At 63.8% G+C, this 23682-nt stretch overlaps 1 protein-coding gene across 3 annotated transcripts in view; it reads right to left on the bottom strand.

Moving 5' to 3' along the window:
* Nucleotides 1-23682, bottom strand: part of KCNQ1 (potassium voltage-gated channel subfamily Q member 1) — a 277750-nt gene that overhangs the window by 135658 nt on the left and 118410 nt on the right. For all 3 annotated transcript variants that reach the window (XM_039840329.1, XM_039840326.1, XM_039840327.1), the window contains one exon: nt 16544-16664. In XM_039840329.1, the coding sequence (XP_039696263.1) occupies nt 16544-16664 (121 nt within the window). The remainder of the gene's footprint in view (nt 1-16543; nt 16665-23682) is intronic.

Below are 23682 nucleotides of genomic sequence, written 5' to 3'. Positions count from 1 at the left end.
CTCCTGTGCGCCCCCAGCATCCGTCCCACAGGGCGCCCCTCGCTTCCTTCCACCCGCCTCGTCATCACGTGAGAACAGGGTGAGGAGAGCTGCTCTCCGAACGCGCTCGGCAGTCAGAAATGCGACTTGTACAAGATGGAGACCCTGCCATCTGTGACGACCGGGACGGATGTGGGGACGGCGGGATAAGCCAGACGCAGAAGGATGAGTGCTGCGCAACGTTACTTATACAAGGACCCTAAACGAGTCAGACTCATAGGCGCGGAGCTGATTGGTGGCCGCCTGGGCAGTGGCTGGGGACAGGAACTAGAGGGTACAGTGGCATCTCTGCGGGATGAGTGAGCCCCGGAGAGGGGCCGTCCAGCGCAGCGTCCGCACCCAGCGGGACTGTGCTGTGAGTCGGGAAGCTGCCGTGAGGCTGGGCCTCATGCCGGGTGTGCTTCATAAAGTCGCCCTGTGAACAATAACGCGCTGGCTGTTTACTGCCTGGACCGTGGCGATGCCTCGTGGGTGCATACTCGTCTCCCAGAGCACCCCGTGTCAACCGTTCCTCCATAAAGTGGTGTTTACAGAAGAATTACAAACAAAACAATTTCCTCACATGAGCTTTTTTCTTCTGAGCATCTATTTTAAAATAATAAAATAATCCCATCCTTAATGAAATCTCCCAAAGTCTCTTACGGAGCCAGAATTCCACCCATGTCCCAATCTGACGAGGCCAGCACAACCGAAGGGCACACACCATCTCACCTGTGCTAGTTACTGCAGGGAACCCTAAAGAACCTGTGACAGAAACGGGTCCGTCGGCCCAGTTTCTGAAGGCCCCACACCACGTGACCCCGTTCGCAGAACGTCGCACTGACAGATTAAAGGCAGAACAGCAGCCAGGGGCTGAGGACGAGGTGGGGGGACTGTGGCTCTACAGGGGCCACCTGAGGGACCCCTCGGGTGACGGGCCCCAGCAGACCAGCGCCTGCAACCTGGCCTCGCCCTCGTCCCACAGTTGGCAGGGTGTTACGGTTGGGGAAGCTGGGTAAAGGCAACATGGGATCTGTTATTTCTTACAACTGCGTGTCAGCCTATAATTCTCTTTAAAACGTTTAATTAAAAAAATCATGCTCCCCAAATTTAAAAATCAGTAGTCATAAAAACGACTGCATTTTTAAATGCATAGAACCTTATGAACAGCGGGCTACAAAGTACTGCGTGGCGTCACGGCTCACCTGAACGCCGCCTCCACTGGCCAGAAAGACTTCTCCTACGAAAGGTGATCTAAGTTGGTCTAAGTCGATGGCAGCTTCAGTAGGAGACCAACAGAACATGGCTGGTTACGCACACGCGTGTGCACGCGCACACGCGCGCGCGCACACACACACACACACACGGTTTTAAAACCAGGAAAGCCGATTCTGAAGTTCACGTGAGAACAATGAGCATGTATGCATGTCCTGTGAAATTCTGAAAAAGTGGTGTCCAGAGCTTGTTGGTGGCAGCCTGGCCCCCACTGCACCCCAGAAAGGCAGTGGATTGTAAGGATCACCCATCGTCTCGAATCGTTTCATGGGTGCTGGTGGGGGCTGTATTTCCCCGAAGCTGATGCCACTCACCCAGACTGCCCTCCCCGTCGGCCCCATCAGGCACCCGTGTGAGCGGGGTGGATGGCCCGGTGACCCACGGCAGCCACAACCTCACTGCTGTCATCCGCTTTAGCCTGCCGGCACAGGGAGGGGACCACACAGCGGCCGACCGCCTCACGGAGCGGTGCGGAGGGGGTTCGCACCGGGCTCTGCTCCAGATGCCACTCTTTACCCGCTGCCTTTTGTGTACAAGTCACAGAGGAGGGCTGGAGAGGCCGCCTGGGCACAGGTGGCCCTGTCCGGACAGGGACACGGCGTCGCTGCTGTCCAAGCGGCGACGCGAAGCCATGTGACCTGCACGGGTCGTCACAGCACTCCAGCTGTGACACTCCGTCCTGCGGTCTGTTCCTTTTCGGTGGCTGGCGTGGCGGAGGGCCCGGCCACGCGTTCCAGATTTCGTTTCTTCTTGCGGTTTTTCTCCTTGAGCAAGGCTTGTTTTCTCTTGTTCCCTGTCGAGTCAGAGTTCCTGAGAGCGTGACCGCACAGGTACGGGACGTGGCCCCTCGGTCAGCTGTGACAGCCGTGTGAGTGGGCTCGGGGGAGGCGGCAGCTCCCCGACTTTGCTGGCCTCCTAGACGGGGACTCGGTCCCAGACACTCTAGAGCTGGTCCCCTGTCTGCATCCGCAGTGTTTAGACATGAGGCCATGCTGTGTGACACACGGCTTCCTCTTACTGGGTCTTCGGTGACAGAGACGGAGGACACCTGCCACACTCAGTGCATAGCGGAGTTCGTGAGCCACAGCCAGGTCCGGCCTGTCACTGGGCCACCTGCCGTCCGTCCAGACGACGGTCTAAAAGAGGTCACGTTAAATGAGAGCGTGAAAGATGATAAAGATGACAGTTGATGGCCGGGGACAGATGATGCCCTCGGCATTGGGACTAGTTAGACACAGAGAATAAACTGGATTCAATGACTCCTGATGCTGAAATCAGATAAAGCACGATCTGAAGATGAAAAACATAAGCGAAAGAAGAAAACATGGGAGAATTAACCTCAGCGCGAAATGTTTTCAGAATTTAAGACCAGGACCCCAAATCACAAAAGACCGCCAAAATCGACTGTGTCAAAAAATTTTAAATCCCGCCAGCAGAGAAATAGCGGGACGAAGTATCTGGACACGTGGCAGAGTGTTCCCACGAATCAGGGAGAAGCAGCGTTCAAAAAACGAGCTATGGAGAGATGGGTCGTGGAAAAGGAAAACAGATGCTTTTAATTATTCGAAGAGCTGAAAACCTCGGTTACGATGGAAGTTGTAAGTTAAAACTCAGGCATGGCGCTTGTCTCTGTGGGATCAGTGGAGACGAAGCCGAGACACTCACTCGGGGTGGGTCAGGCCGGCCCTGTGCTTCGCCGCCGTGTGCGTGGGTGCGGCCGAACCTATCAGAACCTATCAGAACCTGTACCCCCATCTTAACCCTGCTGAGAATGGGGGGAAAGCGGACCTCTTGGAGTGAATCCACTTAAAATAGAAACCAAAATTTCATGGAAAAGATTCGATGGAGAGATGACTTTGAAAAGTCACAATAATAGGAAAATACGATTACTCTACTCCAAAGAACTTAATCATTGCAGCGAGCTGCTCATTTTAGAAGCAAGGATTCGAGAGTGGTTCTGTGTGACGTTTTGGAACGTGACATGGCACCAAGTGTGGCACTGGGACTTCTTCGTGGACTGTGGCGGACCACTTCTGTGGGAGACAGGGCCCTTAATCTTCTGTGATTTCATCTGCTCGCCTTTGAAATGCTTATCTAGGCATCAGCCTTGATTCTTGGTGCCCCGACCCGATCTGATCTCTGATCGGGAGATTCTTCCATTCGACTTCCCTTCGCTCCTTGGCCAGAGTTGCGACTCTTCTTTCTAAGTGATTGATGTTGTGCTGTCCTCGTCTGCTGAAGGACAGCCTAGGAGGAGGCTCAGTCCACAGCGAGCGAGCAGGACTAAGCCGGGTGGGAGAGACGAGCGTGTGCAGTGGGGCTGGGGCCTCGCAGGGCGAGCCTCACGAGCTGGCGGTGCCCGCGCGCATGTGAATGGGTGATGGCTGGCGTCAGCGGCCCCTCCGTCCGTCCTTCAGTAGGGGACTTGTTCCGTCCGTCCTTCAGTAGGGGACTTGTTCCGCACAGCAGGGCCCGGTAGAACGCTCTACAGCCGGTGTTAAGGTGCAGCCTTATTAGAGACCCACCTCCAGGACGCACAGCCATCGTCCCTGTGAATGGTGCTCGCCGAGCACGGAGGGTCCCTCGTAGCCAGCTGCCTGCAGACAGGGCGCACTGGCCGGCCCCGTTCTCTTCAGCTGCCCTGGGGTTGCTTCCTGCCCATGGGCCGCGTGTGCGTGAGCTGCCGGCCACCTCCCGCCAGCCCGTGCAAGTCCGCGTCGCCCTTGTGATGCTCAGGCCTCACCGAGGCCGTAATGGATGGCCTGTCCCTGCGTCCCTCGGTGGAGAGCTGGCAGATTAACACCAGCGTGCCATCCCTTAGCCTCCCTTACTGCCTGCCCAGCCCGCCACCCACGTAGATTTCTCAGGTGGCCGGCTCCCCATGTTCGCCAGAAGTGGACACAGCGCCAGAGAGAGCGGGGTTCCTGTGATCCCAGCCCGTCGGGGAGAGCCCAGCCCAGCGCGCCGGGGGCAGAGGTCAGCTGCCCCGTGCTGAGCTGTGCCCGTCTACACACGTGCACACTGTGAAATGCAAACGCCCCCCGGAAGCGCTACCCTGGGGTGGGTGGACCCCGTCTGGGCCGCTCAGGGAAGCGCGGTGCACCCACGTGCTGAGTCCAGGAGGGCGCACTGCTGGCCAACAGCTACGTCGCCACGCGGGCGCGGAGGCGGCGCGTGTTTGTTCCTGCAAAACTGGAAGGCTGCACTAGGAAACTCGGGGCGCGGGGCGCGGACAGCCTGCTTCCCCCGTGCCCTTCCGTGCTCTGAACTCGCGCGTCTGACCGCGTGCGTGAAAGGCCTGCTTTACGGTCTTCTTTTCGGCGTGACCTTTCCGGCCACGAAGAGCAGCGTGCTGCAGCGTGCGTGGACCGGACGCCCAGCCCGGCTGGGAGCAGGCAGCCCGCACCGCGGGGCTGGGTGCTGGGTGTGGGCCCCGGCTCGTGTCACTCCCAAGGAGCGGGGGCTGCGCCGGCACAAAGAGCTTTTTGACAGGGAGACGCGGGTGGAGTGAGAGCACGCCCTGGGCCGGTGCCCGGCGAGCCCACCCTGTGAGGGCCCCCACCCCCGCCGCCCCTCCGCAGCGCGGGCTGTCCGTGCGGGCCTGGGAGGGGGCGCTTGCCACAGGAAGGGACGTGCACGGCGTGTCCTGACCGCTGGGTCTCGTTAACCCTCACGCTCCCGCGTAGCTGCTGCTACTGTCAGGGCATCTTCGACTTCGACGAATGCAGCGTCGACAGCGCGTAACGTATTTTCCAGTCGGGCTGCCCGAAGCCGACGTTCCCCTAAAACGTCCCTGACACACACTCGCACGCCACACTCCTTTGTTCGAGCTGCGCCTTAGCCCCGCTCCCACATCCACGCGCTCCCTCGCCGGGGCTGCCCTGGGGAGGAGCGTGCGTCTTGCTGTTGGGAGAGCGCTCGGGGGCGGCCTGGGGCCCCGCGTTCTGGGGAAGTGGCCTGGGAGGGGCGAGCGCTCCCCCAGGGGCCCCGCCGCCATCGGGGGAGGGCGTGGAGGGGAAGATGAGGCTGGGACCCCGCTGGGGACCTGCCCACCCCCGGCCTCTGCAGGGGCTCTGCCCTGGACGCCCCTGTCCCCCGCCCGGGCACGGGGAGGCCGGACGTGCCTCTGGTGGAGGAACTGGGCGGGAAGGGGCCGGCGGGGCGCCCGCCGCTGGGAGAGGAAACGGGGAGAAACCGCTCTGGTCCACCCCGAAGCGGGGCTGGGCAACTGCAGCCGGAGCCGGCACAAAGGACTTTTCAGACCGTGCGGCCCAGGTGCCCGGCGCGCGCCTCATACAGCTGTTAGGGTGACAAGCCTTTCCAAAGGCCAGCGGTTGGCCGGGGCCTCCAGGAAGCTGGTCTGGCATCGGGCTGGGGCGGCAGTGACTTGAACGGCTTAACTTCGGAAGGAGGAACCATTGGGAAGGCTTTAGGGTCCAGCAAACTTTCTGAGTTATTTTGCAAGAAGCTCTGGCTTTCGGGTTCGAGGGCGTGTTTTGCCATGGCTGCTTGAAGCCAGAGCCTCAGAGCCACGGCGCCCGCCTGGTTCCAACACCCGCGCCCCAGGGGTTTGTCTCGGCCCCTCGGACAGGCTCCCCAAGTGCCACGGAGTCCGGGCTGCCCCGGGGTCGCCACACGCGGCTCATCAAGCCCCCCTCCACCCACGTGCCGCGCCCTCTGCCAGCACCCACGGCCGTGCGCACACGCACGCCTTCCCCGGGCAGGAAGCGGCTCTCTGCCAAGGGCGGATGGGATTCAGATTTCCAGAGGGTGCCCTTGGCCTCCGCTCCACAGCCGCAGGCTGAAGAAAGGTCCAAGTGTGCGTGCCGGGGGCCGAGGGAGAGGGGCCTCCATCTCGGCTCACATCTCTCTGGGCCCCAAGAAGAACCCACAGGCGGTTGCGCCCCCCCCTCAGCCACACCCGCCTCAGCCACATTCCTTCCCTTCCCGAGCCCGCACTGGGTGGCCCCAGCAAGCCCGCTTCCACACCGCCCTCCCCGCCAGCCCGAGACCCAGGCCCGGCCCTCGTGGGGCCGCCAGCGGGTACAAGTGAGGGGCCGCGCCCCGGGCCAGAAGCCGCCGGAAACCACGGAGGGGCCTCAGGCGGGGCCTCCCTCCCGAGGCCTCCCCTCACCTACGGGGGCGGGAGTGGGGGGAAGGCGGGCGCCGGCAGCAGGCCCTGGGGCCTGGCCACTGCAGGGAGCCCCTCCTCACAGCCGGCCTGTACCCTCCGGGGGTCCCCACGAGCCAGCAGGAAGGGCCACCCCCCACTCCCCACCTCCCAGTCCAGGCTGGGCCTCCCGAGATCCAGCTTCCTTGGGGGTTCGATGTTTCTAGGCTGAGGTGACACCAACCCGCTCAGTGAGACGGGTCTGTGATCGGCTGGGCACGGAGGGCCGGCCGGTCACGCTCAGCTCCTCCTTGGCCCAGGTCCCTGGGACCCTGTGCCCACATGGCCGGGCACAGAGCAAGCCTTCTGCAGGTCACTGGACCTGACGAGGACTGTGGCAGCCCGGGGCACTGCCGGCGTTTCGGGCGCCCTCTCCAACGTGGGGCCCCGGGGGAGTGGCCGCTTCTAAACAAAGGCCGAGCTGCACACCACTCGGACGGTCCCATTTCCCCATGAGACTGTTCTCCAAGGCGGTGGCCCCTGGGAGCCCGCCTGTCCTGGGAGAAGCTGTGGCTTGTGGCCGGGGCCCAGAGTCCACTGTTGGCCTCTGGCTCCGCTCAGGGCTACCCTGCTTCTCCTGCCCGGGTCAGGGGTGGTGGCACCCCGCCCTGGTCTTGCCCACTGGGGTCTCTGGCCGAGTACCATGAGGTCTTGCCGTGCCCAAGAGGCCAGCGTCACTGTCCCTTCTCACCAGCCCAGGGCCCCGCATTTCAGTGTTTATGTAACGCCTCGACCCTGCCAGCTTCTCCTTCCAGGCATGGCCTGCAAGGGACCCAACTAGGGGACACCAGGACGCTGTTCCCTGCCCCTGAGGGAGGCCCGGTGCACGGGAGAGGCAGCAGGAGGAGGAACAGCCTGGCCCAGGCCCAGGACCTCGAGTGAGCACCCTGTGCTGCCCTCCTGGCAGCTGAGTGACGGGGACTGGCTCGCAGGGAAGTGCCCCGGCCAGTTTCCCACCCCCCCCCAGGCCACATGGTCTGATGACGTCCACTGCCCAGAGCAGGACATGGGTGCCCGTGAGCAGAGTTCCCAGGCCCCGCCCAGGCTGTGGGGCTCGCTGGGGGCAGCGCCGCAGGTAAAGCTCTCTGAGCCCTTGGGACGGTCCCAATCTGGTCCCAGCACAGCAGCGCGAGCTCAGTCAAGCTGGGAGCTAGTTTTCCTGAGCGGTTGGACTCGACGCTGCCCGCATCCCAGGACCCCATGAGCTGCCACCTGGAGCCCACACCCAGCTGGGGGGCTCATGGGCCAGTTCAAAAGGAAAGTCCGAGAAAAAGCGTTCAGGTGTTTCAGACTGGAAGATTCGATTCAGTTTAACCCGGACATGAACCTAAGGAGAACGTTCACAGACAAGCCCGCTGCCAGATGGCACACGAGAAAGGTCCCCTTGGGGCCGAGGATGGCTACCCGACCGGTCCAGGGAGTGGAAGACACTGGGGCCCAGTGCAGACCAGGCTGAACCAGGGGGACCAGCGTAGAGCACGCTCAAGGACGTGAAGCCAAAGGCCCCGATGTGACCTTACCCTGCGCTTTATACCCCGGACGCAGGTCACCTGCCTGAGGAACTGGGCTGGGGGCAGCGGGTGGCTGCTTGGTGCCGCCCACCTCGTCTTCCCAGGCCGCCTCGGGGCAGCTGGCTCGGGGTCATAACTGCAGGTGGGGCTCTGGGCGGGGGGCCCCGAGCCTGCGTGCGTGCGTCTTCATGCTCCGAACGGCCTTGCTTAGCACCCCTCGTCCCAAACGTCCTCAACCGCCTTGCGAAGTCACCCTGCCCCCTGCCTCCGTGTCCCCAGAAGGCACCGCAGGGTACTGTGCGGGGAGGACGTACTTCGGGTGCAGGGTAGTCTGATCGTGGGTGATGATGCAGTTCCAAAGTCTTAGGAGACGGATCAGGGTCCCAGTCACCTTTGTAAATCCCTCGGATTGCCCCTAGACGGGTCCCCTCCTGCAGCTCTGGGCGTAGTCCTGCCAAGCTGCTCTCGGGCCCACGGAAGCGGCGGACTGTTCAGACCCCGGGTCGCTGGGGGGGTGTGTGCTGGTGGGACATGCCCAGTGCCGTCGTCAAAGGGCGCCTGCAGAGTGGGCGCCGGGTGTGGCTCATGCCGCTGGTGTGGGGCTGCGTGCCGGGGCTGGGCCTGGACCTCCCGTCCGTCGCCCTCCCCCTCGCCTTCCTCTCCTCCTCCCAGGAGGGCCCCCTTCCCGGGTCTCTTCTGGGGCCACCCGGACCTGACAGACGCACGGCCAGCCTTCCCTCCGGCCATTCGCCGCTGAGAACTGACTGCATCTGTGGAGTGGCCCTGCCTGGGACACCCGAGGGCTCGCCGATCCGAGACATGATCGCCCAGCGGGGGCTCGAGAGCAGACAGGACACACACAGCCGCGCCTTGCCCAGGCCGTCCAGGAGTCCCCCAGGGGGCCTGCAGGCCCGTGAGTCCCCTCACCTTCCGCGCTTGGCGGCGCCGGGTCCTTGGGGTGCAGAGACTGAGGGCACCGAGGCGGTCTTGTTGGAGAAGGTGGCCACGAAGAGCCACGCACACGACACACGGCCTCCCCGGGGACGGTTCTCTCCTGCGGGATCGGCTGGAGGCCAGGCCGTTCGCCTCCGCTGTCTCTGCCTCCCGACCCCTCCTGCCAGCCTCATGGCCCCGGACCCACCTGCAGCCCCTAGGCCTAGGCTCCTCTAGAGACGGCGTGTGGGAATGCGCCCTGGCTCTGCCACCACCTCGCGGTGACGTCGGCAAGCCCCGGCCGGCACTTCCGTGGACGAGGGGACCAGCGCATCACGCACTCTCTGAGGGCATACCAAGGACGTGAGCTGTGCATCCTGGCCAGCGGCGGCCTCCCGGCGGAGCCTGGCATGAGACACGCAGACAGTGGGGCTCGCCCGACTCAGCCTCCTCGAAGCGCCCGAGGCCACCTGGTCTGTCGGCACTGCCACCACGTTCAGGCTGCCCCGCTGCTGGCACCTGCGGGTGGTCCGGGGACAGAGCTAGCTTGGTGCGCCCATTCCCGGCCACGTGAGGGCCAAGAGAAGCAGGACTCATCGTGTGCCTGCTCCTCGCTCTGCTGGGAGGCTGGCACCGTCCTCAGCAGGCGGGCCGACTGTCAGGACAAACCACAGACGCATGGCGGGGCACCGTGTTTGCCCGGGGCCGCGGTGTCCGGACTCCGTCCCCCAAGAGCAAAATAGCAGGGCCTGGCTCCACCTGCACCTGCACAGAGGCCCCTCTGCCGGCGACAAGGGGCTCATGTTGTGGACCCACGGGCGCCCTGCCTGCAGCCTGTGCTGAGGCCAGGATCACACATCACCGGGTGCACCTTGTTGAGGACATCACTTGGTGGCTCCGCACCGTGACCCTGCTGTATCTCATGGATGCTTGTGACTTGGCGGTTTTGAAAGCTCTCGTCCGGCTAAGGATGTCCCGACGGGGTCGCCCCCTGCAAGGCCACGTTGGATGCTGGCTTAACGTTTATCGGGCACTTTGCCGATCAGCTCCGTGGCCAGACGCCTGACCCCATCTGCAGACCCGTTGGGCCGGCACTGAGAGACACATCCCTAGTGTCTACAAGAGGACGCGGAGGCTCAGAGAGGGGAGGTGGCCGCCCCAGCATCCCGCAGGCAGAACGAAATGACCCCAGCTGGCCAGCGTTCCCTGGCAGACAGTGTCCCTGGGCTGGGTGGACACGTGACAAACACCAGCGGACAGGAGTAACCCTCCGACGGGGTGCCTGTGACACCACCCCGAGAACTGCGACCCTGGGCGAGAATGGGGGCCCTGGAGCAGCGGGCACGCTGGGAGGCCACGGTTCCCCACACGAGACTCTGTGAAGGTGTCGCTTCTCCACACTCATCTAGGGACCCAGCACGCCGATCGGAGGCTTTCTGCGGACGCTGGCGTGGGGCGAGAGCTGGCCGGGCGAAGACGGCCAAGCCCGTCGCGAGGCAGGAGGCTGGCCGGAGCCTGCGTGCCTCAGGACCTGTCATCGAATCACAGTGATGATGCGGCGAGGCCCTGGGGGAACCAGCAACACCACCCCCTGAACCCACCAGGCGAGCCAGGCAGGGCCAGGAGCAGCCGCACGCAGACGCCGACGCTGCCGCTCTGGCCATGCGGAGGGCACACGGGGCCTTTCCGTCCACACGGGAGGGGTGCGCCTGGCCCGCGGCCTCACGTGGACCCAGATCGATCCCAGGTGGCCTGGGACCGCATGTGGAAGGGGCACTGACGATGCCGCGGAAGGAACCGCGGTGTCCCCGTGACCTCGGAGGGCTCGGCGTTTCTCAGATGGGGCACAGACAGCGCTGTCGGAAGAGGACGTGCTCGATGACTGGATCACGGGAAAATCAAGACCGTCTGTTCATCGCGATGCGCTCGAGACGCAAAGGTGACCTGCAGGGGCGAGGCGCTGTGCTGCTGACGCGTCTCGGATCCGGATGTAAAGCCGGAAAGAACGGCCAGTCAATAGGAAGGGAAGACCCGAGAGGAACCGGCAGGAGGCAGAAGACGGCATCGGCCAGGTGACAGCACGGGGCGGGGCCCGCGGTGGCCGGAGGTGCTGTGGACTGAAGCCACAGCGAGGCCGTGAAGGGCGTGACAGGGACGCCGCGTCGTGAGGCCCTGGGGCGGCCGGAGGCCGGCGCTGCTGGGGGTGGGCGCACGGCCACGCCGGCCTGGCAGGGGTCAGGCGGCCTTCCCAGAAGGCGAACGTGCCTGTCTTGTGACCCAGCGGCTCCACAGCCAGGTGTCCACGGCCCAGAAATGCAGCCCGAACACTGGGAGCCCCAGGGAGTGTTCTCAGCACTATGGAGAATCCCGCAGGGGACCAGCCCGAGGGGCCGTCCACGGTGCGGCGACAAGGGAGAGGCCACTCGCGAGGCCAGGGAGAGAGGGAGCCAGGGAGTGGGGGCACGACATCTCTGCCCCCCGCCCGGGTGCCGGGCGCGAGGGTCCCGCGGGAAGATGCTCCGAGCTGTGCCCTTGCGGCCTGCGCACTCGGCCTTCAGTGCCCAAGGTGAGAACGGCGCCCAGGCCGCCAGGACAGTCCGGTCTAACGTAGCCTGGGGGCGGGGGGCCCTGGGGGGGACCGCCGGGCTCCCAGCTATCCCCCAGCCCCTACCCCTGCGCACCTCGGGGCTCAGCCAAGCACACGCGGGGGCTCTGGGAACCCCAACCACCAGAAACGCCTCCACGGTGACACTGCGCTCTGCGGGGTGGCCGGGCTCCTGAGCCACCTCGAGGCTGTGGCCTGCGCTTCTCCCCACTCCCTGCAGCCTGCCTGCCGAGGGCCTGCCCCGCGCAGGGGCTGAGCCCGGCGGGGCGCTGTGGTGGTGGCTGCTGCTGATGCGGGGGCCTCCCCCCCCCAAACCTCCTACCCGATGGTGCCCTGAGGCCCCAGGAGGCCGGCCGCGTCCCCCCACATGCTGGAACGGAGGGAGGGAGGCTCCCGGAGGTTGTGGGGCCTCGGGGACCTCCCGCAGCTGGGCCCGCGCCGGCTGGGAGCCAGCTCGAGGGCACCCCATTCCCAGTCCGTCTCTTTCCCACCGAGCGGCTCCGCCCCGCTTCTAATTTAATTAGGAGAACATTTAATCCCCCGTGCATTTCACAGGCCGGTTTGAGCCTGGCCGGGGCTGCAAGGCTCTGACGGGGGGCCTGTGACTCACGCAGCCTCGCACAGGCCTCCCGTGGGGCTGGCTTGGCACCTCGTGCAGACAGAGGTGGCCTGGAGCTCCGAAGAAGACCGGACACCGGTCTGGAGAGACAAGCTGGTCTCATCTGTTCCTGGCAAGCCCCCTCCCACGTCCCCCCTGAACACCGGCCCCAGAGCTGCCTCTGCGCCCTCTCCCGCCAAGGTTTGCAGGGTACATAACAAAGCAAGGAGCTTGCAGGGGTGCAGTGCCTGTGCCTCCACGGCCCGTGGGCGTGGGCCACTGCGGGACGGGCCTCAGTGTCCCCCAAGTGTCCCAGGTGAGCTGGTCCCATTAAAAGAGACAGCCCCGGGTCCACGGAGCCGAGCGCAGGGCTGAACCTTGTGACATTTGCCCCCCTTTCCAGAGGCACGGACGGGCTGGCCCTGAGCTCGCTGACAGACGCAGAATTCAGGGGACGTGAGCCGTGCCGTGGATGGGAGCCAGGCCACAGCGGCCTCGCTGGGAAGGAGAAGCGAACGCTTTGGCGTGAGATTCTGCAGGGGCCAGGAGAAAGTTGAAGACATGGAAATTCTAATTAACACACACAGGGCTGGTTTTGCTCAAGGACCTACAGGCTGTCATGTCGCAGGAGGCCTGCGAGCTCACGGTCACCTGGTGGGGGGCCCCGCAGTGCCCCAGCCCCGGCCCGCCTTCCGTCTGCCGTGCACCGGCAGGCCCCTGGCCTCCCAAGGCCCAGCACGCTGCACAGGCCGCCACTGCGCTCTCCCTGCCGGGCAGGACGGGGTGGGGGCGGCTGGGACACGCGGGCTGAGCCTCCCCTGCGAGAGGCCACGACGGCAGAGATGGGGGGACCCTTTGGGTAAACTGCAGGCTGCGCTCGGGGTGGCCTGGCCTCTGGCACCGTCTGCCTTGGGTGTCCACGTGCACCCAGTGCGTTACACGAGCGTTTCGGGCCAGTCGTGGGCGACTTGGGAGCTGAGGGGAGGGACCTCACGGAATCCCAGGCCTCCGTCTCCCAAGGCTGCTGGGAGGAGGGTCCCCAGACCACACCCGCACACAGCCCCCTGCCTGGGCCGGTTCTGACCCAGCGGCCTGGCCCTGCGGCCAGCGCCCGGGTTCCCGAGCCTGGCCTTTAGCTCCTCCTTGGAGAGCTGGTCTGGCTGGGCAGGGGCAGGCTGAGAGGGGCCACACACTCTGCTGCCCGGGAGCAAGGGGCTGGGCAGAGAAACACCCCCAGGGTGGCAGCTCGGGGAGGGGGTGCAGAGAGGGCCTTGGCTGGAAGGGGCCGTGGCCGCCCGGCCCCCAGGCACCCCGGGCCTCGGCGAGGCGAAGATGATGGCGTAGACACTGGGTGACTCGGGACCTGATGGCTGCAGACGGGGGACGAGGGTGCTCAGGACGGACACGCGGGGCGGCCCTCCCTCCCCACAGTCCTGCTTCTGACGAGGCGAGAAGACAATGGGCAGATCAGCAGCCCGGGAACTGGGCCTGGCTCCTGCTGGGGCCCAGGGCTCCCCTCCCCTTGAGCGGGGGAGGGAAGCCCCCCGTCCCCGCTGCCCTAACTGTCCTCGCTGTCGTATCTCACACTCGCCCCTGGAAAGCCTACAGGCGCGGGGGGCTGGGGGCAGTCGGGGGCTCCCTTCTGGCCCTGTTGGACGGGAAGACTGTGCTCAAAGGGTGCGCGCTTCCAGGGCTGCATGGGCGCAGAGCCTGCCGACGTGGCTGGGAGGCTACAGCCGCTGTCCCCCAGCCCGCCGCCCCCCGCTCCTGCTCGCTGGCAGCTCCCCCGTTTGCAGACAGGCTTGCTCGCTGACCCCGGCCCCACCCCTCCACCGATGGCCCACCGCCCGGGAAGAGGAGCTTCTCCCAGCCCCAGGGACCCTCCTGTAATCAGGGCTGTAGTGACCTCACCTCCCTGCGGCCCCACGGGCGGGGAGAGCTGGGGATGGAAACAAAATGTGCATTTATGTTTTTAATTTGAATCCTGGAAACGGCCCAACGTGGTATATATTCAACGTCAGTGAAATGCTGAGAAGTGGATCTGTGTTTCAGCAATGGCCCCACGCCCTCCCCGCGAGACCCCTGTGCACAGCCCCCCGCGCACAGCCCGGCCGGGCGTGCAGGCTGGGGGGCGCGCAGGCTGGGGGGCACACAGGCTGGGGCGCATGCCGCTGCCCGGTGTGGAAGCTGCCGCCGTGGGGGTGCTGGAGCCGAGCTAGACTGTGGCTGCGTCACAGGCGGGCTGTGTGTGAGGCGAGGGGACGTGGCCCCCCCCGCCCCGCAGGCAGGCTCGGTGCTGTGGGTGCTCGGTGCCCACGCCGCCTCCAGCCGTGTGGGTGGGGGCCTCCCTCGGCCTGTCGCCCGGTGGCTCCTGTGTTCTTGGTGTTTCACTCTCCTGCACCCCACCCTTCCACTGGGACCCCGACGAAGTACGGTACCCCAGTGCCCCGACTACTAAGGACGAGGCGGCCGCTCCGCAGAAACCCGTCTCCCCGCTCCCAGCCGCGGCTTCTGGCTGGCCTGCGCCGTGGAGGGCCTTCGCGGGTTCTCAGGCAGGGACCCAGCCAGGTGACGACTGGGGTCCTGGCCCCGCTTCTACCCAGCCAGTGCTGGAGGTGACAGAAGACATTCCCCCCACCAAGCAAACAGCCACCCTGTGGGGCCGCAGGCCCGCGAAGGCCACAGTGGGCTCCGGGTGACACACCAGGCCTGTGGCACGCACAGAGCTGCGGCCGTTCGGGTCTGATGGCCTTTGTCTCAGAGGAGGGAGGACTAGACGGCCACGCGCCCCGGATGTCGCAGCCGCACTGGCCTGGGCACCTCCTGAGGCTCCTTGGGCAGCGGGCAGCCCCTGGCTCCAGAAAGCCTGCTGCATCTGGTACCAGAACAGACAGCCCTCGCCTCAAAGGGAGCGGCTACAGGGCAGCCTGGGCCACCTCGGTCCCCAGTCCTCCACCACCATCACTCTGGGCCTCCTTGCGGGGCCCTTAAGGGCCCAGGAGCTGGTGAGGCCTGACGACCCAGTGGAAAAGATGGTGGGTGACAGCCCTGTCCTCCCAGGGCGTGACTCCTGTGTGTGCGTCCTGGGGCCCAGCGTGGCTGAGAGAATGAAGCAGACACTGACGTGAGGACCACGGGTGGCTTGGGTGGCACAGCGAGGCCTGGGCGCTGTCGCGAGGCCGTGGTCCCCGTGAGCTCCGCCGTCATGCTCTGTCTGAGCAGGCACCACCACCCGCATTGCACACGGCCCCAGCCACAAAGCTCCGACTTTCGGCACTGGCCCCGGCTCTGCAGGCCTCGGCCGGTGCCGGCCTGGGCCTGTCCGGCTCACACTGCCCACACCTCTGCCCGCAGCCACCTATCAAGCGAGCCTGGCAGGTCGTCTCTAGGATGGGCCTAGTGGTCAGAGCCCCGTTCCCGGGGGTGGCCCCGAAGCCCGCTCCAGGGCCGGGCCCATGAACACAAGTCGCCGTGCTCCCCGGTGACCTGGCCGGCCCCCACTGAGCCTGCAAGCACTTGCTCTGCCACCCTGCCAACGTCCCTGTGGGTGCGCGAGACCTGTCTGGTCCCGGTCCCACCTCCTGACAGCCACAGGCGTCCCTCGTCCCTCGTCCCTCGTCCCAGCTGCCCGGCCACCAGTCCTCTGTTTACACGAGCAGCTGGGCAGCCCCACAGGGTGGGTGCCAGCCCCCTCAGTCACCTGCGAGGCTGGGGCGGCACCGGCCAGCAGCCAGGCGCAGGCGAGGGCTCACTCGGACCCCTCGAGGGTCTGGAGGACCAGGATGTTCTCGAGTGACCGGTCGGCAGAGAGAAGGAAAGAGCCAGCAAGAGACTCGGGTGGCTGAGTGTGCCGCTCACACGTCTGGACGCGAAGCTCGGGGGGTCCCCAGTGGGGATTCCAGGCCAGACCGGGCTCAAGTGCCCTTGACCCCACACAGGCCAGGCCGTCACTGCGGGGCGCCCCGGCTGGGAGCGCTGCGTCACGAGTCGGGGCGCGGATCGCGGCGGCGCCATGACGGGGGAGGACAGGCACGCGCCCCGGCCGGCAGTGCCACCGGGGAGCCGCCCCCCACCGGCGCACACCTGCCCGGGCCCCGCCGGGGTGCCCGCGACACGCTCGCAAACAAAGTCGTCCCGGGGGGGAGCGGAGGAGGGGGCCGAGGAGAGGGAAACGATCTTCTCAGACGCTCAGAGCACGAAAACAAGTGGAAAATGATCAGTCTGGTTTTCCGTAAGTCAAAACAAGAGGATCATGTTCCCAGACGCGGCGGGAAGAGCCCCTGCTCCCCGCCCGGCGTGCGGGCCCCGGGCGGGCGGCCGTGGCCCCGGGCGGCGGGGTCAGGCGCTGAGTGTCGGCGCCACGAGGGGCTGGGGCCCTGGCCCAGCGGCGACGCGGCCCCTCCGCCCGCCCTCCGCGGGGCAGCAGCACTCACTGCGACACGTGGGTGATGGGCGCCAGCAGCGTCTCCCCTTCCAGGTCCAGGTCCTCGGTGAAGCTGTTGGTCCTCACGAACTGGGGCGCGCTCACCTCCAGGAGCATGGAGCTCTTCGTCACTGAGGGGCAAGGTGTGAGGTCGCCCGTTAGCACCACGGGGCCGGCGCCCACCCCAACCCCCTACCCCGGCCGGCGCCAGGCCTTCACGCCCGAGCCTCCCCACAAACGGACGGGCTGCCCACTGGGCCTGGAGTACGGATCGTGCCCGGAGCCTCAGCCCCAGGATCTGGGGGGTTGCGGGGTTAGGACGGCCCCACGTGCCCGAGGCTGCGATGGCCGAGGTGCAGTCAAGGGCCAGCGATGCCACCTCAGAGCCAGATCAGGCGTCTGGGCCTCTCCCCAGGCTCACCCCTGAGAGTCAGGTCAAGAGTAAAACACAGACAAGCCCAGGTCTGGTAAAGAGACGCCGACCCCACCACCAGGCTGTGGCTGTCATGCGGACGGTGGCCTGTGTCACACCACTGACAGCCAGGGCGGTAGGATTGCTGACCACGGAGTCCATGGCCCAGGAGGGAGCAGTGGCCACAGTGCCACCCACACCCACAGGGAGACACGGGACGCGCCCTGACTACCCGCGGTAACATCCGGATTCCCAGGCCGGCCCTCGGCGACCTGCCACAGGGGCTCAGGGCTAAGCGAGAACACGTAGCAGCCCCCTGACTTGTCCGGACTCACTTTTCTTCAGTTAAAGTTTTTATTGTAAAAGGATTAAGTAGTCGTAAAAAGGAAACAGACACGTGAAGACCCTCCTCCCCCAAGGTCGTCAGGGTCACCACCAGCTGGACGCCCAGCTCCTCCGCCACTCATCACAGCAGCCACCAGCTGGGACTTGCTTTTATACACACGAGATGCTCTGTCCTTGTCACTGCGACGCGTTCACGACACTTTTCTCCAGGCATAGAGACGACGACCTAAGTAGTATTTAGTAGCCGCGTGCCGGTCCTGGGTTGCGATCTGCCACAGGTAACAGCCATTCCATGTCTGATGGACACTCAGGCTCCATTCGCTTAAAGCCACCGCCTTAATCGGGGATGCACCTGATTCGTGTGAAACCTGCACACCAGGAGGTGGGGGCGGGGGGTGCTTCCTCGACAACTTTATGTTGCTGGGTGGTTTTCCCAAGAAGCTGTAGGCTCCGGCCTAGACTCCCGCAGCGGGGTGTACACGTGTCAGCTCCCCACACACCCCCACCTCCAGCCGGCCGCTGGCAGCCGCCGCAGGGCCCGCCAGCCTGGTGGACGTCTGGGATGCTGGTTTTCCTTCTACACCAAGCGCCTTTTGTGGCCTGGAGGCATCTGGGTTTCCTCCCGCAGAAGTGTCTGTTCATACCCTTTGCTCATTTCTGCTCGTCAGTTTGTAGGCATCTCTTACACGTTAGGGATGTTAACCCTTTGTCGTGTGAGGCGCAGGTGTCTTACCCCGTCTGTCTTTGGTGATTTAATCTCGGTCATAGGAAATGTTTCGTGTTTTTGAAGTGGTCTATCTAGCTTTTGCTTTTTTGAAAAAGGGAGGTTTGCTCACCCAAAGTAATGCAACTCTCTCCTAAATCTACTTGTAATTTAAATGTAGAAATGTGTGTGTAAGTATCTAAATTTTAACATATTTAGCATTTATTCCTAACTATGGAAGATCAACGATGAAAAAGTGAAAATATGAAAGGTATTATATGTAATCTTACTAAAAAAATAAAAAATAAAACCAAAGTAAAACATAAACTAAAATTTCTTGAAGGAAACATGGGAGGAAATCTGTGGACCTTGCATTTGGCGATGAGTTTTGAACTATCACGCCCAAATCTCGGTCTGTTAAGGGTCACCATTTTTGAAAAATTGGACTTTATCAAAACTAAGAGCGTTCGTTCTGGAAAAGATGAGCCTCAGACTCGGAGGACATGTTTCCGTGGCACCTGTCTGGTCAAGGACTGGTATCCAGGACATAGGAAGAACTCTCCCGACCGACAGCAGGAGAGCAAAGCAGCGGATTCCGACGGGTCCCGAACGAGCGCGTGGGAAGCCGCTCCGTGCGGTCGACGCCCGCAGCCCTTAGGGAGGCGCAAACGGTCTGCAGCGAGCACCCGCTACACTGTCACTGGGGTGGCTAAGAATTTTAAATGGTGTCGATTTTGGATATTTGGGGAGACAAGTTCCAGCCTTCTGACCTTACATTTAAAAAGAAAAAGAAAAACCGCAGACGCCTGATTATATGAAGTGTTTGCAAGGACGGGGAGCCACTGGGACTCTCGCCCGTGCTGCCGGCGGACGCGGGGAGACGCTGCGGCCGTGCCGGGCAGAGGCAGACACGCTGCCCGTGTGACCCCACGGTCCCTCTCTCCCGCTGACCCGTGCGAACTGAAAACGTACATTCTCGAGAACTCGCCCAAAAGCGTGTACGGCAGCTTCGCTCACGACGGCCCAACCTGGAAACGGCCAATGTGTGCCTGGGTAGCTGCACCGCGGATAAGCGCCCGGCCTCCACGTGATGGAACGTGGCCTGGCGTCACCAGGTGTGACCTGAAGTGACCCACGTGGCAACGCGCAGGAAGCGCAGATGCGTTTTGCTGAGCAGTAAAAGGCCGCACATCCTGTTACCCCACTTAGACGCCGTTCTCGAAAAACGCAAAACGACAGGGACATAAAACGGGTCAGTGGCCGCGAGCGTATAGCAGAGGGGCAGGACTCAACTTCAGAGGGGTCTCACGAGGGAGTTTTTAGGGCCGCGCGTGCGCCCGGGTCAGACGAGTAAGTCCGGGAGCGGAGACCAGGGGCGAGGTTGCCGGCTGTCGGACGAGCAGCGGGCCGGTGGGGCGGCGGGTGCGGACGTGCCGTGGTGCGGGCGGGTGCGGACACCATGGTGAGGAGCAGCAGGACGGGCGGGCCACGGGTGCGTGCGGGTCTCGGCACACGCGGCCTCCTGCTCTGCCGGGGCCTCGGCAGCACCGAAGACCTTGGGGCGGCGAGCGCCCGGCGCCAGGCCCTGGCTTCTCAGTGCCGCTCATCCTCCGGGGACAGGGACCGGCCCTGTGGCAGAACGGTCATCCTGGGGGAGGGCGAGCGGGGGCCTCAGCGCTGCCGGTGCCAGGAGGACGGGGCGCGACCCCAGTCCAGGCACTGACCCCCCGGCAGCCCCCTTCCGGGCCCGCTGCAAAGGAATGGCGCTGATTACAGCTTGCAGCCGGCGACCCCCGTCCACACCGCTCTGCTAGGTAAGTGTTTGGATTACAAATAGACAGACTACAGCTACGCCAGCGGCGTCAGCGTCCACACGGCTCTGCTAGGTAAGTGAACCGGATTACAAATGAACCGGATTATAGTTAGCAACGGCGATCCCACATCCGCTCTGCTAAGTAAATGAACGGATTAGCTCCACACTGGGTGATCCCCGTCCACATCGCTCTGCTAAGTAAATGAGCAGTTACAAATGAGACAGATTACAGCTCACAACGGCGTTCCGCGTGTCCACATCGCTCTGCTAAGTAAGTGAACGGTTACAAATGGGCAGTTACAGCTCACAACCCGGCGTTCCATTGTCTACACCGCTCTGCTAGTAAGTGAACGGTTAAATGAACGGATTACAGCTCCCAACCGGCGTTCCGTGTCCACACAAACTCTGCTAAAGTAAAGTGAACGGATTACAAATGAACCGGATTACAGCTCACAACTGGCGTTCCGTGTCCACACCGCTCTGCTAAATGCAGTGAACTGGATTACAAATGAACGGATTACAGCTCACAACCTTACGACATTCCCGTGTCCACACGCTCCTGTTAAGTAAGTGAACGGATTACAAATGACCGGTTTACTATTTTAAAACCCGGCCCGAGCGATCACACGCAGCTCTGCTACATAGGTAAGTGGGCGGACCGCAAATGAACGTTACAGCTCGCAGCCGGCAAGCCCGTCCACACCGCTCTGCTAAGTAAGTGAACCGGATTACAAATGAACCGGATTACAGCTCACAGCCGGCGATCCCCGTCCACACCGCTCTGCTAAGTAAACGAACTGGATTACAGCTCACACACTGGTGATCCCCGTCCACACCACTCTAAGTAAACGGCGGGCGGGGCGGTCAGACCCTCCGCACAGGATCCTGCCGTTAGCGCAGAGGTGGGGGGAGCAGCAGGGCCACCGCACGGTCCACGGCCAGGGCCAGGGTCAGCGGGCGCAACTAGAGGGAGTGACTCGCGCGCTTATTCGTGGCCGTGGCGGTTTTAACAAATGTCCGCCCTCCGTTCCACGCCGCCCTGTGGGAGGAGTCTGACTGTGCCGGCCGCACTCGGGGACCCGGTTGTCGTGACTACATGCTGGAAAGGGCCAAACAGCATCTGGACGGTGGGGAACCTGGCCGACACCCCCCTAACCAGGTGCGTCGAGGTTAACGTCACCAGTGACGAGCCGTGGTGACGTCACGATCCCGACGCGGTGCGGTGAGAAAAACACCCCCCTCCCGCAGCATCCCTGCCCCAGACCCGGGCTGCCGGGCCGTCCCCGACAGCGCCACAGACGGACCCGCACGGAGCGACCCCGGCGGGCATGCCTCACGAGTGTCACGGTCGTGGCAGATAAGGCAGGACCGAGGACACTAAAGAGACCTGGACTAAGTGTGACGTGGAGCCCGGAACAGGGGAGGGACGCTGGGAGCTCAGCGGGGAGTCCGGACACGTCGGCCCAGGCATGCCCGGCACTGCCACCTCCACGTTCCGCTCTGAGCTTGGAGCGCCACGTCGCGCTCTGTGATGCTGACGTTAGGGGAAGCTGGGGTCTCGAGACGACGTTTGCCTCTTCTGTACGTCAGGTCATTTCGAAGGAAAAAGCAAAGAGCACCTCTGTACAATGACACCCCCAAATCTTTAGTAGCTAATTAAGGACATATAAGAACTCTGAGGGAAAATTACAAGACTTAAACGAGAGACGTTCGCAAAGGTGTAAATAAGTGGAGAAGTGTGTTTTGTTCTATCGCCTACAAGACTCAACAGTGAAACGATCCTCCCTAAATCTTGGTGACGCTCCCAGGGTCTGTGTGCTGGAACCTGGGCGAGCTGAACCTGAAGCTGACCGGGGTGAAAAGCCAAGCGCCAAGGGCACGTCTGAAGATACCACGTTTCCCACGGGGCAGTGGCCCTTGGGGCGCTGCCGTCCGATGCAGGGGGACAGGATTGGGTGTCAGGGACAGCCCCCCCACACACACACACGCAGGGACGCCTGCTGTGGGCCAGAGGTGGCCTGCACGTGGCGGGCAGGACGTGCTGAAGGACAGCCGGCCACCATCAGACCTGACCCCTCCCTCAGTCCGTCCGCCAAAACCTCGTTCTTGGCATCCGGGTGGTTGAAGGCCGGCTAGGAGAGCGAGCCGGAAAGCCTTTGTGGCTGGACACGGGAGGGGTCTTCACGGCCGCAGGGGCCGGAAGGGTTTTCTAGAACATGAGAGGCAGCGATCGTGAAGGAAAAGACCGATGAGCTCGACTGCGTTAGAGCGAGGCCTAAGCAGCGACTCCCCGAGGAGAGGGGACGCCCACAGGAGGCTGGGACCCCCAAAACGCCGAGAAGCCGCCCACAGCGATGAGAAGGCATAGGCGGCTGAACGGGAAGTGGGCGGCACACAGCGCATCACAAAAGAGGGCTCCCCGGGCCCGCGGGCACGGGGCACGTGTCGGAGCCGGAGCAGCACTCGGGGGTGTGGACAGACGCGGGGCGCTCCTGGCCCCGGGGGCCGAGGGGCAGCCTTCCAGCAGGAAACCATACAGACACAACAGGCACACCTGGGAGAAGGGCGCCGGGTGGGGGCCCCTGACGTCCCCGAGCGCACAGGAAGATGGCCGGTAAGCGCCGAACACGTGCGCATTCCGAGGCGCCCGGGCTGGGCTGGCGGGAGTGCTCCCCGCCCCCGTTGCCGAGATTCGGGGCTGAGATCCAAGGACCCTGGGTTACATTATACAGTTGTCAAGTAACAGAGCTAAAACTTCGTCCAGGATTCAAATGTTCTTTCAAAAAAAAAAAAAAAAGGGGGGAAGGAAAAAGAACACAAATACATATTTCCACGTCTGCATCACTGGTATAGAGAGGGAGAGAGCGGCGGGGGGAGGCTGGAACGCGGGGCGGCTTTCCAGACCCCCGAGATGGCGATTGTCATCTCCCCAGCCCGCGGGCCGGGGGCGAGCCACCCGACCTGCGAGAGGCCCAGCCCGGCGCTTTAGGAAATTAAAGTGTGTGCACGTCAGCCGGCTGCCCGGGGCGGGTGGGGCCGCACCTGCCAGAGAAGAATGTGTGTGCTGTTTGCTTTAATCCTGGGAACGGCACGTGGGGCCCCGCAGAGAGGGGCCCCGCAGAGAGGGGCAGAGAGGGGTGCCGCGGGGTTGTTTTCCCAAATCGACAGGAAAGGGAGTGCTCGGCGGTGTCTGTCAGGGCCGTGAGTCTGCCCCCGCCACCACAGGCAGGCGGTGGCCGGGGCCACAGCCCCCTCCCCTGCGTCCTGCCTGCCTTCACCGTGGGTCCCACGCCTGCGAGAAGGTGCCGGGAGCGCCCGGGTGGGGATCCGCAGACAAGGTGGCGCGCTGCCCCCTTCAGGCACGGGCCTGGGGGGCCACCGCTATGTCCCAAGAGACCCAGCTTGTCACCCCCACCTCTAAGGAGCCCAAGGTGGGTGTGTCACACAGTTGTGAAAGGCAGGCCTGGTCGGAAGCCCACGTGGACTGGACGGGGCAGCTCCCCGGGTGCCCCGGCCCCGAGGGGACACGGGCACCGTGGCAGGGGGACCATCCGGAGTGCCGGACCCCTGGACACAGGTCCTGGCGATCACGAGGTCACACTTCCCGTAAGACGGTCCCCGTTTCCAATGCTTAAATAATTTCCTGGCTGCCTCTTTCCCGTCAAGGCCAGAATCTGGGCCTAAGTTTTTCGGGCAGAACAAAACAATTCTGTTTTCTAGGAAAACGGGAGGCCTGGGATGGCGAGCGCGGCCTCTGGCGTGGCGACCGCCACAGCTGGTGACGCGGGCTGCCAGACCTCGCCCCCCTCCAGGGAGCAGACGCCAGCAGCGCCGCGTCCGTCTTTCCAGGGAGCAGCTCTGCTCCGGAGTCATTTT

The sequence above is a fragment of the Pteropus medius genome, unplaced genomic scaffold, assembly GCF_902729225.1.
Source record: "Pteropus medius unplaced genomic scaffold, Ma_sr-lr_union100, whole genome shotgun sequence".
Classification (NCBI taxonomy): Eukaryota; Metazoa; Chordata; class Mammalia; order Chiroptera; family Pteropodidae; genus Pteropus; species Pteropus medius.
Note: the sequence above shows the minus strand (reverse complement) of the source record. Positions and strands in the feature narration are given on the sequence as shown.